The sequence below is a fragment of the Scomber japonicus genome, chromosome 7, assembly GCF_027409825.1.
Source record: "Scomber japonicus isolate fScoJap1 chromosome 7, fScoJap1.pri, whole genome shotgun sequence".
NCBI classification, from domain to species: Eukaryota; Metazoa; Chordata; class Actinopteri; order Scombriformes; family Scombridae; genus Scomber; species Scomber japonicus.
In genome coordinates, this window is record NC_070584.1 from 10581305 (window position 1) to 10595302 (window position 13998).

The 13998-nt window shown below is 43.9% G+C and overlaps 3 protein-coding genes across 4 annotated transcripts in view; 2 read left to right on the forward strand and 1 right to left on the reverse strand.

Annotated features, from left to right (window-relative positions):
• The first annotated feature begins 209 nt into the window (after window positions 1–209).
• Window positions 210–11485, forward strand: pcsk9 (proprotein convertase subtilisin/kexin type 9). The gene is made up of 13 exons (XM_053322756.1): window positions 210–1059; window positions 4481–4823; window positions 5202–5393; window positions 6103–6235; window positions 6322–6455; window positions 6608–6749; window positions 6988–7184; window positions 7274–7457; window positions 7574–7750; window positions 7834–7982; window positions 8072–8237; window positions 9037–9203; window positions 9297–11485. The coding sequence occupies exons 2-13, from the start codon at window positions 4650–4652 to the stop codon at window positions 9489–9491; spliced, it is 2010 nt and encodes a 669-aa protein (XP_053178731.1). The 5' UTR covers window positions 210–1059; window positions 4481–4649; the 3' UTR covers window positions 9492–11485.
• bsnd (barttin CLCNK type accessory subunit beta) lies at window positions 1068–2640 on the forward strand. The gene is made up of 3 exons (XM_053322765.1): window positions 1068–1522; window positions 1645–1715; window positions 2347–2640. The coding sequence occupies exons 1-3, from the start codon at window positions 1346–1348 to the stop codon at window positions 2456–2458; spliced, it is 360 nt and encodes a 119-aa protein (XP_053178740.1). The 5' UTR covers window positions 1068–1345; the 3' UTR covers window positions 2459–2640.
• Window positions 11477–13998, reverse strand: part of usp24 (ubiquitin specific peptidase 24) — a 32964-nt gene continuing 30442 nt past the window's right edge. For both annotated transcript variants that reach the window (XM_053322755.1, XM_053322753.1), the window contains exon 67: window positions 11477–13782. In XM_053322755.1, coding sequence (XP_053178730.1) covers window positions 13720–13782 — 63 coding nt within the window. In that variant the 3' untranslated portion in view covers window positions 11477–13719. The remainder of the gene's footprint in view (window positions 13783–13998) is intronic.

Sequence of the window (13998 nt, forward strand, 5' to 3'; positions counted from 1 at the left end):
CTTAAACACTATCTCTTTTTTCTCTCTCTTCAGGAGGTTGGACCGAATTCGTCGGGAGATGTCAGCAGACTCTGTCACCACGAGACCAGAGCCCGAACCTTCCCTCCCGTCAACCCCACCTCCCTGGACTATGGAACCTCCTCCGTCCTACGACACAGTGATGAAGAGCCAAGAACACAGCGAGCAGCTTTAACTCCTCACTCTGGTGGACACATTTACTTCATGTCAGTGCCTTTTGTATTTGGCGGGAACCAGTCGGTGCTATCGGTAAACGCTATTGCTGCAACGGGCTTATTCTGTGCCTTAGGACAGCCGCCCTGATCCTAAACACGGGCCAAGAAGCAGGAAGAGACTGCAGCTGGTTTAAGACTTGTACAGAGTGAGCCCCAGTGTGGCCTCTTTGTCTGTTCTGTGACTGATCATGAAAGGAATTGAAATGATCACTACAGCTGCTTCACTCTCTAAACTAAGGGCCTTCCTGGAGATCAGCATTATGTAACTTTTACAACCAAGTTGAAGGATTCACATCAACAGATGGGCTGCAAGCCTTCTGAAGACACATAATTACGATATCGTATTGGCCTGCGTGACTTCATGTGACCTACTACTGTGGATGCACAGCACTTCTTCAAACACTAGAACAACTTTCCTCACAGTTTCTATTTGTATCTGCACTCTATCCTGTCATAACTTTGCACAACATTCATTACTTTTTCAATGCAAAGTGCCTTAGCCAGTGAGAGCCGAATGTCAACAGTACAGTGTTATTCATCTTTCAGCTTTGTATCCAGTATTTGCAGAATGTCCACTGTTAGTCCTATGCTGTGATGTTATTATAAACCTGAGTTAATGAATAGCTACGGGGCTCTCTGTGGGTGGTGTTTGCTCTCCGACATAATAGATGATTTGTTTAAGAGGGAAACACCGTAAGGCAGAGAACATAGATGGCAGCTAATTTAAAAGCCACATCTAAACCAAGCTAATGAACGTGGATATTGTTCAGGAGCTGAGTTGCTTGCCTCCTTTTTGCCAGCAGCTTGAGGCAAGGTGACCTATCAGGTACACACACACACACACACACACACACGCACACACACACACACACCCACACATACAAACACACACACACACACATGCACTCCTGCAATTTTATACCTGACCTGGCCAGGCTGTCTGCAGGCTTTAATAGGCAGCAGAGTGGAACCCTAACTGTGTTTTTCTCCACCCTCACCTTCAAGCCCTGACACAGAACAACATTAAATCTCTTCTCAGCGGTAGCACAACAGGTGCTCCAGTTTCCAGTCTGCACATATAAGAGCTTCAGTAGCCAACAGTAGTTACAGCGATGGTCGCAGGGAAACCATATCGGTATGGGCTGATAGTGGCAGGGCTGTGCGTGGCCGCAGTCGGCCTGTTCATCATGACTCAGGAGCGACCGCACATCTATGGCACAATGTGTGTTCTGGGCATCATCATGGTGTGTGTCGGGACTGTGTGGAGCCTCTGCCAGTGCTATCCCAAGGTAGATACAGGCTGTGTGTGTGTGTGTGTGTGTGTGTGTGTTGGAGAGAACAGCACAGGAAGTAATATGCAATTGCTGTCATGCAAGGATGGACTTAATAAGGGAGACAATGTGTTTGTTAGGTCATTTTGGCTCCTGGGATTCAGGAGGAAAAACTAGAGGATCTAGAGTGTACTGCAGCAAAATATGAGAGGTACCCACACACACACACGCACTTACACACACACACACACACACACTGTCCTAATAGCCCACAGACAAGCGGGTGTTCATTCAGGTCTTAATGATTCCCTATGGTCTGTCTGTATGTCTCAGGATGCTTAGCGACAATCATATAGTGGGCGTAGATGGCGACAGCAGCAGCATAATGTGCCTGTGGGGAGGATGGGTCTCTAATACAGAGTAGATAGTAATTTTATTGTCTTCACAGGAAAATTAATGGTTATGTAATGGAGTGCACCGGTAGCAGGGGCAGAGGATGGAGGTAATGGAGAGTGGTGAGGAAGGAAAGAGTGGAAGAGAAGAAAGAAACAGGGGCAGAGATGGTGAATGAGGAACGCTTCCCCCTTCCCTGAACAATGACCATTAATGTTCCCTGGATTTAAGCACTCGAGAGCGTTTGAAAACCTGCATACGAGTGTTTGCAATTACTTGAGCGTTCAGCAGCCAGATAAAGACATGCATGCTCAGCAAATCCTGCCTTGGGAGGGAGAAAAAAAAAAAGTAAGAAAATGAGGACAAAATGCTGGAACTAGACTACACTTTCTATTTCTGTCTCTCTCTCCCCTCTACTCCCCCCCCCCCCATTTATTATTTCATTTTAGGCATGCTGAGGCTCTGCCAGGTTTCTGTGGCCAAAAGTCAAGTAACAGCAGACTTCTCCCCGAGATTCTTAAGATCCAGTGTCACAGCTGTCCCACACTGCACCTGGTCTGAGGCAGGGACACCATCATCATGACACTCAGGACAGTGAAAAGATCTCACATGATGCTGTTTGAGCATTTGTGTGTGTGTGTGTTTTTAAAGCTATTGTAAGTGTCTGTTTCTATATGAACGGTTTTGCATCACTTTTTGTCAGTGTGAAGTGGTTAATAAAGTCAAATGTGTGTTGCATGGTAGTTCCAGAGGATGGCACTGTTTACTCTATGAAAAGGAGAGAGTATATGTCTGGTAAACCTGAGATAGGAGAACGTAGGAGAACACTGGCCTACATTAACTCCACCAAGACAATGGTTTGTATAAAAACGACACTGTACTGAAGCTACTTAACGTCACACTTCCATTGAGACACATTAAAAAAAAATGGGTGCAGCTGATATCTTGACTTTTATTCTTTTCAGTATGGTGTATGGATCAAGCTCAGAAAACATAATGCACCTCTGTGCTAGTGTCCCATGTCTTTCTAACTTAAAGATGCTCTTTGGAGCTTTTTTTGAAAACAGACCAAAGTTAAGTTCAGTATTTGTCACTAAAACAGATTGTGTGTATCCTTTTTATTAAAGATTCATTTTACGGAGAGAAGGGGAATGACCTGCAACAAAGCTCCCTTACTGGAATCAAACCAGGGACACTGCCTTTATGTGGCATGCACTTTACCACTCAGCTACCAAGGCACTCTACATACTACTACTCTGTGTATCCTTGATGCCTGACAAAACATGCTGAATACATTTTGCTCCTCATCAAATCTCCTCAGCAATCTCCCTTGCTTCATTTGTTGTTGATTAATGGAATAGTGTGAAACTGGTGGTAGGAAATGTGTAAAGTTTTGAGTATGTGTGTCCTCATTCACATGCACGATACAAACTAATCAGGGACTCACGCATAATAATGTGGCTCTACAGCATTACTAGTGGTGAAAAACTCCACAGGGTGTCTTTAATGGCATCAGTTTTTAATAGTTTATTTTAATAGTCTATCACTATCTGGTAAAGGCACAAAATTCCCCAAATACACATATTAAAAAATAAGTTATGGACTACATCAGAATGTAAATGCTCATAACCTCATATCTCCGTCCTCTCTGATCATTTCTTCATGAGATTTTTTTACTTGAGCTGTAGGGTCAAAGAATAAAACTACCTCACTTCTGGCCTATACAAAATTCCTCACTATTCATCTCTTCAGTAAAATTGTTGCTGTCACCTTCTGCCGTCAATGCCAGAATCTCACTGGACATGCACTGTAAAGGTCAGCGTATGTGGGGTCAAAGTTCAATATATTTGAATAGTTTACATTTGGGAAATCAGCTTAGTGTAGCATGAAGCTAACTTTTTGTGTGAAAACTGCAAAACTCAATACAAGATAACCATGTTGGCATCATCAGGGTTGTTTTCTCAGTCTTGAAAGCTACTCCACATCCACAGAGGACATTACGTAACTGATTACACAGACTAAGGTGTACTCTACATGATGAGTAAACTCACCCTGGTGTAAAATCAGTGCACTCTATGACTTAATAAGCACAGTTTTGTTCCTTTTTCCAGTATGATTCACACACATACAGCAATTATATGGAGTGAGCTGAGGGTTAATGATACAGAGAGTCTACATGAGAGTCTGAGAGAGATCCAGGAGGATAAATAGCCTGTTTACATATATAAAAACCCCTTCATATATGCACTCACCATGGTGCACACAATCATACACTATGAGCTCAGGCACAGACAAACTTGCACTTAAATGCATAACTTACATTATTGTGAGCACGCACACATGTTAAAACAGCATTTACAAATGAACTTGCACTGAGAGGAAATGTTTTCTCAGATTGACATTCAATAATGACATGGTGCTTTGGAGGGAAGCATGAAACATGACTCCTCTACAGTAAGAGATGTTTTAACGGAGGAGTATCATTCGATACAAAAGCGGTGGCGTGAGCCCCAGAAACGTCACCAGTCCCCGCCTTGAATTATAAGAATCAATTGTTCGATTTTTTTTCTTCTTCCAAATCAGAAGAGATGCTTGGAGGCGTTATCTGACAGTCAGGCACACAGAGCGCGCGACTGTCGGAGACACCAAAACATCTGGATCACTCAGCCTGAAATAAAAACTCATCAAAGGATTTGTGTCATTTCACACGTATCCTAATTTTACTGGAAAGGGTCCAGAGCTGGTGTGAAGAATGCGTCGCACCTTGGCTTGGATCGGCTGGGCGCTGTGGCTGTGCGCATCTTTGGCCGTGAGCGCACAGGACTACCCCGAGGACGACGAGATGATTCTGGATCTAATCCGTGAGGACGGGACTCAACCTGAAACCGGAGCCGAACCCGCTGCTGAGTTTCTCAGGTGCAACAAGGTAATTATCATCCAAGCATTTCCTCCGGACACATTACAGCCTGTTTTTACCTGCGTTTGGGCACCTGACACTTATCTGAGGCTCCACCCTTCACTGATGAAGCACTGTCACCTGTAATAAACATCAAATCTCGAGTCATTAATGTTGAGATTTTTTTAATTGTATTTGATTTTTTTTTTTAAATCTGGGTTCTTCTTTGGTCTCATGGTGGTCTCATCCTGATCTTGCGAAGAGGCAACCCAAAAGTTGCAGATTTGATTTTTGCATGATTAAAACATGATCTGTAAATGATAAAGTTACTTTTTTCCCGCAAATACGCCTACACCTCATGTATGGAGCACCTGTACTGTACTTCATGTTCTCTGTGCTGTGCTGCAGGCGGCTTGGCGCATGCCCGGTCAGTACCTGGTCATGCTGCGCGAGGGAACGCACGAGTCTCACGTCCAGAGGACCATCAGGAGACTGAGAGCCAAAGCAGCCAGGAGAGGCTACCTACTGGAGATCCTGCAGACCTACTCTGGAGCTCTGCGCGGCTTCCTGGTCAAGATGAGTAGCGACGTCCTTCACCTGGTAACTCCTCACCTGTCATCACGCTGCAGCTGTGCTCACCTGGATCAGCCTTAAGTGAAGAAACCAAAGTCTGAATTAGCATCTAGTGTGTGATTAATGACAGTCAGAACTATCAGAACAAATCTCATGGGCTAATATCAACAAATGCATTGTTTTAACTGAATCACAGTGGATGTAAGCAAAGAAAAAACCCTTTAGAGATGGTTCTAAATTAAGTAGAAATATAAAATACTAATTATTGTTCAAGTAATAATTACTTTATTCATATAACTTTAAATAAATGTTACAAAGTGCTTAGTTCAAAAATGATTAGAACAAAGAATTGAACAAAATCGAACTCCTAATAAAGATAAAAAATAAGCCACTTAAAGGACTAGTGTGTAGGTTTCAGTGGCATATAGTGGTGAGGTTGTAGATTGCAACCAAATGAAAACTCCCCTCACCCCCACCTTCTAAACATGTTGGAGAACCTACTGTCGCCACGAAACTCACCAAAAACGTGAAAAAAACCTCTCTAGAGTCAGTGTTTGGTTTGTCCATTCTGGGCTACTGTAATAACATGGCAATGCAACATAATTACATCCACTATGATTCAAATAAAACAGTTCAAATATAGATGGACAGGTTCAGGCCCCTTCCTGTATAGGTTTTCATTTTTATTATTTGCTTCAGAGAAACATTAAACACATTGGGTATTTGTTCTTGTCAGGCGGTGAAACTCCCTCATATCCATTACATAGAAGAGGACTCATCCATCTTTGCTCAGAGCGCCCCCTGGAACCTCCAGAGGTTATTGCAGCCTCACGGTGGTACCTCAGAGAATGCAACATACAGGCCACCCAGTGAGTCAATCTCTTTCTCTCACACACACACACACACACACACAAAGCCAACATTATTACATTCTTAATCCCTCTGTCCTCTGCAGATGATGGAGGGATGGCGGAGGTGTATCTGATGGATGGCAGTGTTCAGAGTTCTCACAGAGAGGTCGAAGGACGTGTGCTCATCACAGACTTCAATAACGTGCCTGAGGAGGATGGAGTCCGAGTCCATAGACAGGTTACACACAAAAACATACACACACACACACACACACACGAAGGAAATACTCACACTTGCACAATACTCATAAAAGTGCAACTCAATAATACAGCTTTCAATTCCTCATTGAGTGAGTTTCATAGTTTTGTGTGACCCTGTCTCCTCTGCAGGCCAGCCAGTGTGACAGTCACGGCACACACATGGCTGGGGTTGTGAGCGGGTCAGACACAGGTGTTGCCCGAGGCGCTGGTGTTAACCTGGTCCGTGTGCTCAACTGTCAGGGGAAGGGAACTGTGTCAGGAGCTCTGGCAGGTAAGACTTATGACCAATAAATGATCTTTGGATGTTTTAAAAAAGTTGGATCATGCTTTAAAGGACAGGTTCACAATTTTTCAGGTCTGTCTCAAACCAACAGGTATTCATATCAGATTTTCCTCACTGTAATTATTCCTCTTCTTAATTCTGGCAAATTAAAAGAAGACAGTATAGTCATTTCTGTGCACTGGCTTTACTTTTTAATTTGGATATCCTTCCTTTCTCCTCCTCTCAGGCATGGAGTATATCCGAGCGACTTTACTGGCCCGTCCAGTGAATGCAGTGGTCATTCTGCTGCCTTTCGTCGGTGGCTTCAGCCGTTCATTAAACGCAGCCTGTCGGGACATGGTGGCTAACGGAGTGGTGGTCATCGCAGCAGCGGGGAACTACAGAGATGACGCCTGCCTCTACTCACCAGCTTCAGAGCCTGAGGTTACATCACACGTTACATCTGTGGAGACTGACTTTTAAACTCTGTACTACCTACTCACAACCATTACTTTAACTTCTCACATGTGCAGGTCATCACAGTCGGGGCGGTAAACTCAGCTGACCAGCTCATGTCACAGGGAGCAGGTGGCACCAACTTTGGCCGCTGTGTTGATCTGTTTGCCCCCGGTGATGACATTGTTAGTGCGAGTAGTGACTGCAGCACCTGTTTTACCCCCCGAAGTGGAACCTCCCAGGCGGCTGCACACGCTGCTGGTACACACACATACACACACACACACACAAGACATCTAGAAACACCAGTAACAAAAAAAAAACACAGACACAATGCATCTGTGGCTGCACAATAAGTGGTTTATATTCATGTGTAGGTATAGCAGCAGTGATCCTGTCATCCAATCAGAACACCTCACCTGTGCAGGTCCTGCAAATGATGCTCCGCTATTCCATCAGAAACACAATCAACCTCCTCCCTCTGTCCGAAACACATCATCTCACTACTCCAAACCTGCTGGTAGCCATGCCTCCTGCCAACAACACAACAACAAGTTAGTGACTCACACACTGTAATCTAACACACATGAACAGCATCTGTGTGTAGTTTACACTGTGCGCTCACTTGGGTGTGTAGGTGGGGAGCTTCTGTGTCGGTCAGTGTGGTCAGAGAGGTCAGGGGTCACGAACAAGGACAAGGCCATCAGTCGCTGTCGTCAGGGGGAGGAGATGATGGGCTGCAGCGGCTACGCTCCTGATGGTGTACGCATGGGAGAAACCATTACTGTGAGTTGAAATGGACTTGTCTAAAAAAAACCTTTCATCTAATGCCCACAAACATCAGAAGGTAATGACGCATGACTCTGTGTTAACAGGTGAACAGCGGGCAGATGGAGTGCGTTGCATATAATGGGCCTGGGGGTAAAGGTGTGTACGCTGTGGCCCGTTGCTGTGTGATGAGTGGTCTGCAGTGCCAGGTCCATGCTAGTCCTGAGCCGGGGCGAGATGCTGAGTGTGACGGCATGCAGCACCACCTGTCTGGTAAGTCACAGATACAAGTTTAAAGGGGACATTTAATGGACATTTCCAGGTCTATAGTTTTATTGTGGGGCTCTACTGGAATGTCTTATTAATTAAAAAAAACATCTTATTTATTTTACACACTCTTCATGCAGCCTCAGCTCAACCTCTGTCTCAAACAGTCTATTTTAGCTCTTATCTCTTTAAGGCCCACATCCAATTGAGCACACTCTGTTCTGATTGTTAGCTGCTGGAGGATGTCTCTTTGCAAATACATTAAAACATGTTTGAGCCAAAATCTAATCTGAAACATGCATGTGGACAACAAGAACAACATGAACAACAAATACTACAGAACGGGCAAAGTTGTGGCTTTTCATTTAAAGGCAACAGTTTTATATACGTTAATGTCAAGTTTTGGACCTGTGAGCTTCTTTTTCCCCACACATGTCAAACCAGGAGTCAGTTACTGTACCATACTGTATGCAAACTGTCCTTTAAACCTAGTTCAAGCTCTTGATGTGGCTCCATTTAGAGCATCTTGGTCAATTATGCTAGTTACCATGGTAATCACTGTGAAAGGAAAACGAACTCCCTGCTAGTATAACTACCAGCTTTGTGTGTGGCATAAAGAGAGGAGGTTCAAACGCTGTTATAAATACACTTACATGATGATTCCTATTTATCACCTTCATGATGAATTTGGGTTGGAGGGTCAGTCAGTGCTTGTTTGGAGCTTTTTCTCAGAATCACATACAGACAATATTTTGAAGTTTTTCTCGTGTCATCTGATGTTAACATTCAGGTCTTCTCTTGTTAGGCTGTACATCTCAGTCCACTGTTGAGATCTTGTCAGACTCACGTCCACATCATGGTGATCGGAGGCGGTGCGAGGTGAAAGAAGAGATGACATCACATGCGGTGTGCTGCCATGCCCCGTCTCTGGAGTGCAAGTTGCTGGAAAACATATCAGCTGATAAAGAGCAGGTGAATCAGTTTTGTGAAATGTCTTTTAAGATCATCTCCTAAACTTTCCCTCAGACTTTGACTGAACTCTAAATTGCTGCTGTTCTCCTGCAGGTTGAGGTGTCCTGTCCCTCTGGCTGGGCTCTGACTGACTGCAACGCCGTCTCACAGGGCTCTGCTATCTTGGGGCCAGTTGCTAGAGGCAACAGTTGCCATGTCCGCACTGCTACAGGAGTGAACGGGGCAGCCGGCATCGCTGTGTGCTGTCGCATCAGACCGCCGGAGCAACCTGCCACAGCTCCTCGCTGATCATCTCAGTTTGATGTCCAACATCGTGGAAACAGCTCCGATATCTCTCTAATGCAGTGTTGTCATATTTGTCGTTCATCACCTTTAGACCTCTGAACACACCCTAAACCCCCAAATACTCGTGTGTGACTATGAGCACTTCTGTAAAGCTGTTTGTGGTTCAGTTTTAGGATTAGGTCCAAATCAGCTCCAGCACACACATCTGTCTTCTTAGCTACTTCTAAATCATTTACCATACACAGTTTGTAAAATGTAACCAAATATTTTTGTATCTTTTTATGTAACAATTATAAAAAGTTTTCTTGAATATATGATTCATTTATTTAAACAAATGTTAACATACTGTCTGTGTGTTGTTTGTATTCAAGTGAACATCAGACTGGTCGCAATAGTTTAAGACTGGTTTGGAAAGTAGGATCTGAGAATGTATTTGTTAAGTAACACAATGACAGAGTGGATGATTATTGTTGTCATGGTTTTCATACACTTTCTGTAATAAAACATCTAAAAGCAAATATCTTATCAGATGGGGGACGGTGAAGTAAAATCTTGTAAAATGGGGGTCCATGGTCTAATTTGTACCAGTTTAAGGATCTTTGTTGCAAAAAAGTTTCAGAACCACAGCTTTAAGACATGAATGCACTGTGTATTTGACTCAGTTTTCAGTTTAGGAAAATAGTCTGTTCCTATGAATGACAACCCAAACCTTGAAAAGGACGCAGCAGATAAAAAGGAGGCAAGGACAGCTGACACAATGAACACAATCAAAGAGCGCAGTTCATTCAAATCAAAGCGAGATGCACTGAAATATCTAACAGAGTACACACACACAATTAAACACACAGAGGGTGGCTCAGTCAGCAGCAGGAACAGCTGCAGGTGATCAGACTGAATAGCAGTATGATTAATGTGGCGGATATCTCTTGCTCACTTTGCATTAGTCTAAAGATGCAGACAAGTTTAACAGCAGACTTTGAGGCAAACCTTTTACTTGAGATTATGCTTGAATAAAACACATTTGTGTGTCCTGAGCAATGAACTGCATCATGGGAGAGTCCATAGTTCATAGTTGAAATATAATGGACTGAAAAGTGTGCCATCATGAAAACCAAGCACGCTCTTCACATACAGTATATGGATGACCGTACAGATGACAGATGCCTTATATTTTTGTCAATAAGAACAATAAGCCACGAGATGAAGCTAGAGTAATATTAATTGTTCATCATGTGGAGCTGACCTGCTCTGCCTCTCTGTGTAAAGGATAACATGGGATGGGGTACGAGTGGAAATCCTGCTGAAGTCAACATATAAAAAGGTACAAATGAAAATGAAGATGCAGCAACATAGAATCAGGTACATCTCTGGCCTGACTCATGAATAATATGACAATCTGTAAAATGTACATGAAAAACAATGTTTACAAAAGGTTGTGCATTCCAGTTTATTTTATATCAAATTTCCCCTTAATCAAACTCTGATGTACAAATTAAAACTGAGTTTTAACATGCATTACAGAATCCTGTGATGGCAGAAGTGAATTTTCAAAATTGAATGACAGTAAAAACCCGTATAGATGCCAATCCATTACCCACGCACTTACCCATCCCTCCCTGCATCCCAGGATTAAAACAAAAGATTGTTTCGAAGTGTTTTTTTTTTCGCTTTTTCTTTAAAGTAGTTGTGATGATGTAGCAGAGGGGCAAACCTAGAGGAGACTCCCGGCTGAATTATCACTTGGCACAGACTGCATGCAGCTCCATCGGATAGCACGTAACCAGCCACAGAGGAAGGGTGTGTGTTTGTGACAGTAAGTGCTAATGACCAAATTACACAGCAAACAACACAGGGGGCTGTTTTTTTTTTCTCCATCACACAGAAAAGACAAACTTCACCACCACTTACTGCCACACATGCAAACGTGCCAGAGAGCACAACGTGACATTCACATCTAGTGAGATAGAGAGGAAAATGGGCTTGGGGGGGGGGGGGGTTGTGTGGAAGGGCTAAAACAATGTCTTCCCTCTCCTCAGGCTCCGAGAGCCCACAATGAGGACGCAGAGGAGCCTCAGTGGATTGATTACATGATGACTCCAGCAGAAAACCATTTTGCATGATTGCTTTGTAGGTCCTCACACTGTAAACATTGACCTGTTAAAGCTGATAGCTAATCTGCTAAACTAGCTTAAGCTCATGTCTTCAGAACATCTGAGTGAAAGTGTGGCTTCCTTAAAACTATCTAGCATAAATCATTATCTACAAAGTGTCTCTGCTTGAGCGCAGAGTGAAAAGAAGCAGCATTTGACCATCACCAAAACCCTGTCCTGTCACCTTAACCCTGTTTTATTAGGGTAACCCCCCTCCCAATTCCCCCATACACACAGAATTATCAACCGACAGTAACATTCCTACAATCCATTATCACGACACACAGAGGACATTCCCTGTATTGTTTTGGGTCTGACGGGGGATGAAAAAGCCCTGTTTGCACTCCTACAGTGAGACTATTTGACCACAGGAGACACTTGGTTTGGTGTCACGGTCAGGACAGGTGGAGAAGACGTTAACACACCTCCTCAGAGACATGACAATACAGTGTCAGAAGCGGGGACAGGGGGAGAGATCGGGAGGTTAAGGCACTTCAAGTCTCCCGATGATTGGGGGGTGAGGGATGATGGTTACACGGGGGTGGCGTTCTTGAGCTAGAACTCGGGCTACATTTGGGTTTTGGCTCCTCTGTGTTTCCAAAGGTAGACAAAAGCAAAAAAAAGGCAAAGCAAAAAGAAAACTCCATAGAAAAAAAAGAAAAAAAAAGAAAAAGAAAATCAAACCTGATAAAGCAGAGGTAACAGTGAGGCGAGGAGGACCTGTTCTTTGTGTGTTTGTGAGCGAAGTGAATGACGTTACACACGCTTGCATTTTTTTCCACAAGTTCTACCATAGTGTGTTATTCTTTGTGTGTTTGTGTGTGTGTGTGTGTGTGTGTGTGTATGTGTGTGTGTGTGTGTATAAACTTGGCACCTAAAAAATAAAACATGCTCCTGAGCTCCCCCTCAGTCACGACTGATCTGTGGGCTTCCAAGATCAGCTTTTTTTGTTTTTTTCTTGCATAAGGCTTAAGTCTCTAAACATCCTTTCCAAAATTCAATCTGTCCACAGTCAAAGAAAAGTGGCAAAGAAAATAAAACACGGCAATGAAAAAAGAAAAAAAAAGAAAAAAAAAAAAAAAAAGAGTAAAATCCAGCATGAGGCTGCCTGTCAGCGACAAGAAGTAGAAGGGAGAGTGCTGACCGTGGCTGGCACTGCTTGTTTCAGATTTGCTGAGAGGGCTGGGATCTGTCCTGTTTCTAGGTCAGACCCTGCCCTGTGCTGCGTCCCTGTGGCTACACTGTGGTTGCCAAAGGGGACGGGGGGGGTTCAAAGGTCAAGTCACAAGTCACAGGCAAAGTGACTTGCTATCAGGGCTTCCATGTGTCTGCAGAAGTGGCACTGAAAATAGATCTCGAGTGTTAAAAGCAAAAAAAAAAAAAGAAGTAGGAGAGGACACGAGCATGAGGAGGCTCTAGAGGAACTGACCAGTGCCGCTGTACGTCACAATTGACTGGGCTGGACACTAAAGTGCATACTTAACCCCACCCCTCCCAAGTGCTCGTGTGTGGAGATGGTTCCCGTACGAGTGCACACGATATGTCTGTACGCCGAGTTCCTCTAGAGCGGGGCTAACGTGACCTCTCGCTATTCGCATGGCTGTGGAGTTGAGCGCAGGAGACTTTAAAATATTATCTTACATCGGAAATTACATCTATGGAACAAATCTTTACAATATGAATATGTCTATGTAGATACATTGGCAAATATGAGCAGAAAATTGTTAAAACACAACCCAAACCCATCCTCCACCTCGCTGTCATTCTGAGTGAATGAATGAATAAAAAGGATAAACTGAAGTCATCCGTGATTGTGGAAGGTTTTTGCACTTCCCCCGTAATCAACTCTGCTGCCCTTAATGCATCTCCACCATCGCCTTGGCTGGTCTGAAAGGAAGTAATTTATGATTTATTCATAGCTCCTTAGTTGCCGTAGCGACCGAGAAAGTAATTGTTCTGATTGGCTTGTTGTGGAGTCCTAAATGTCCTGACCAATCAGAGGCGAAGTGCAGCCCTTTTTTCGAATGGCTGCCCGGAGCTGTGCTGCCTCTCCTATGGAGGGATCCTGCTGGTTGGAGGAGCTAGGGGTCCACGTCTTCAAGGTCGCTCTTCGAATCACCGAGCATCATGGGAGACTCTGACCCCTGTGAGAGAGAGAAAAGGCGCATGTTTAATTTGAGAAATGTGTTGTTTTTGTAAGGAGGGGGAACAAATCTGTATGCCAGGCAGTGACAGTGGGATTATAACTTCTGAACGCCATGCTCGTTATCTGCAGCGTTCACGCCTGCGTCTGAACACGTCTGACAGTCTTGTGTTGTGTGGGCAACCTGATGGGCACAGCAACAGCCGTGGGAGGACTG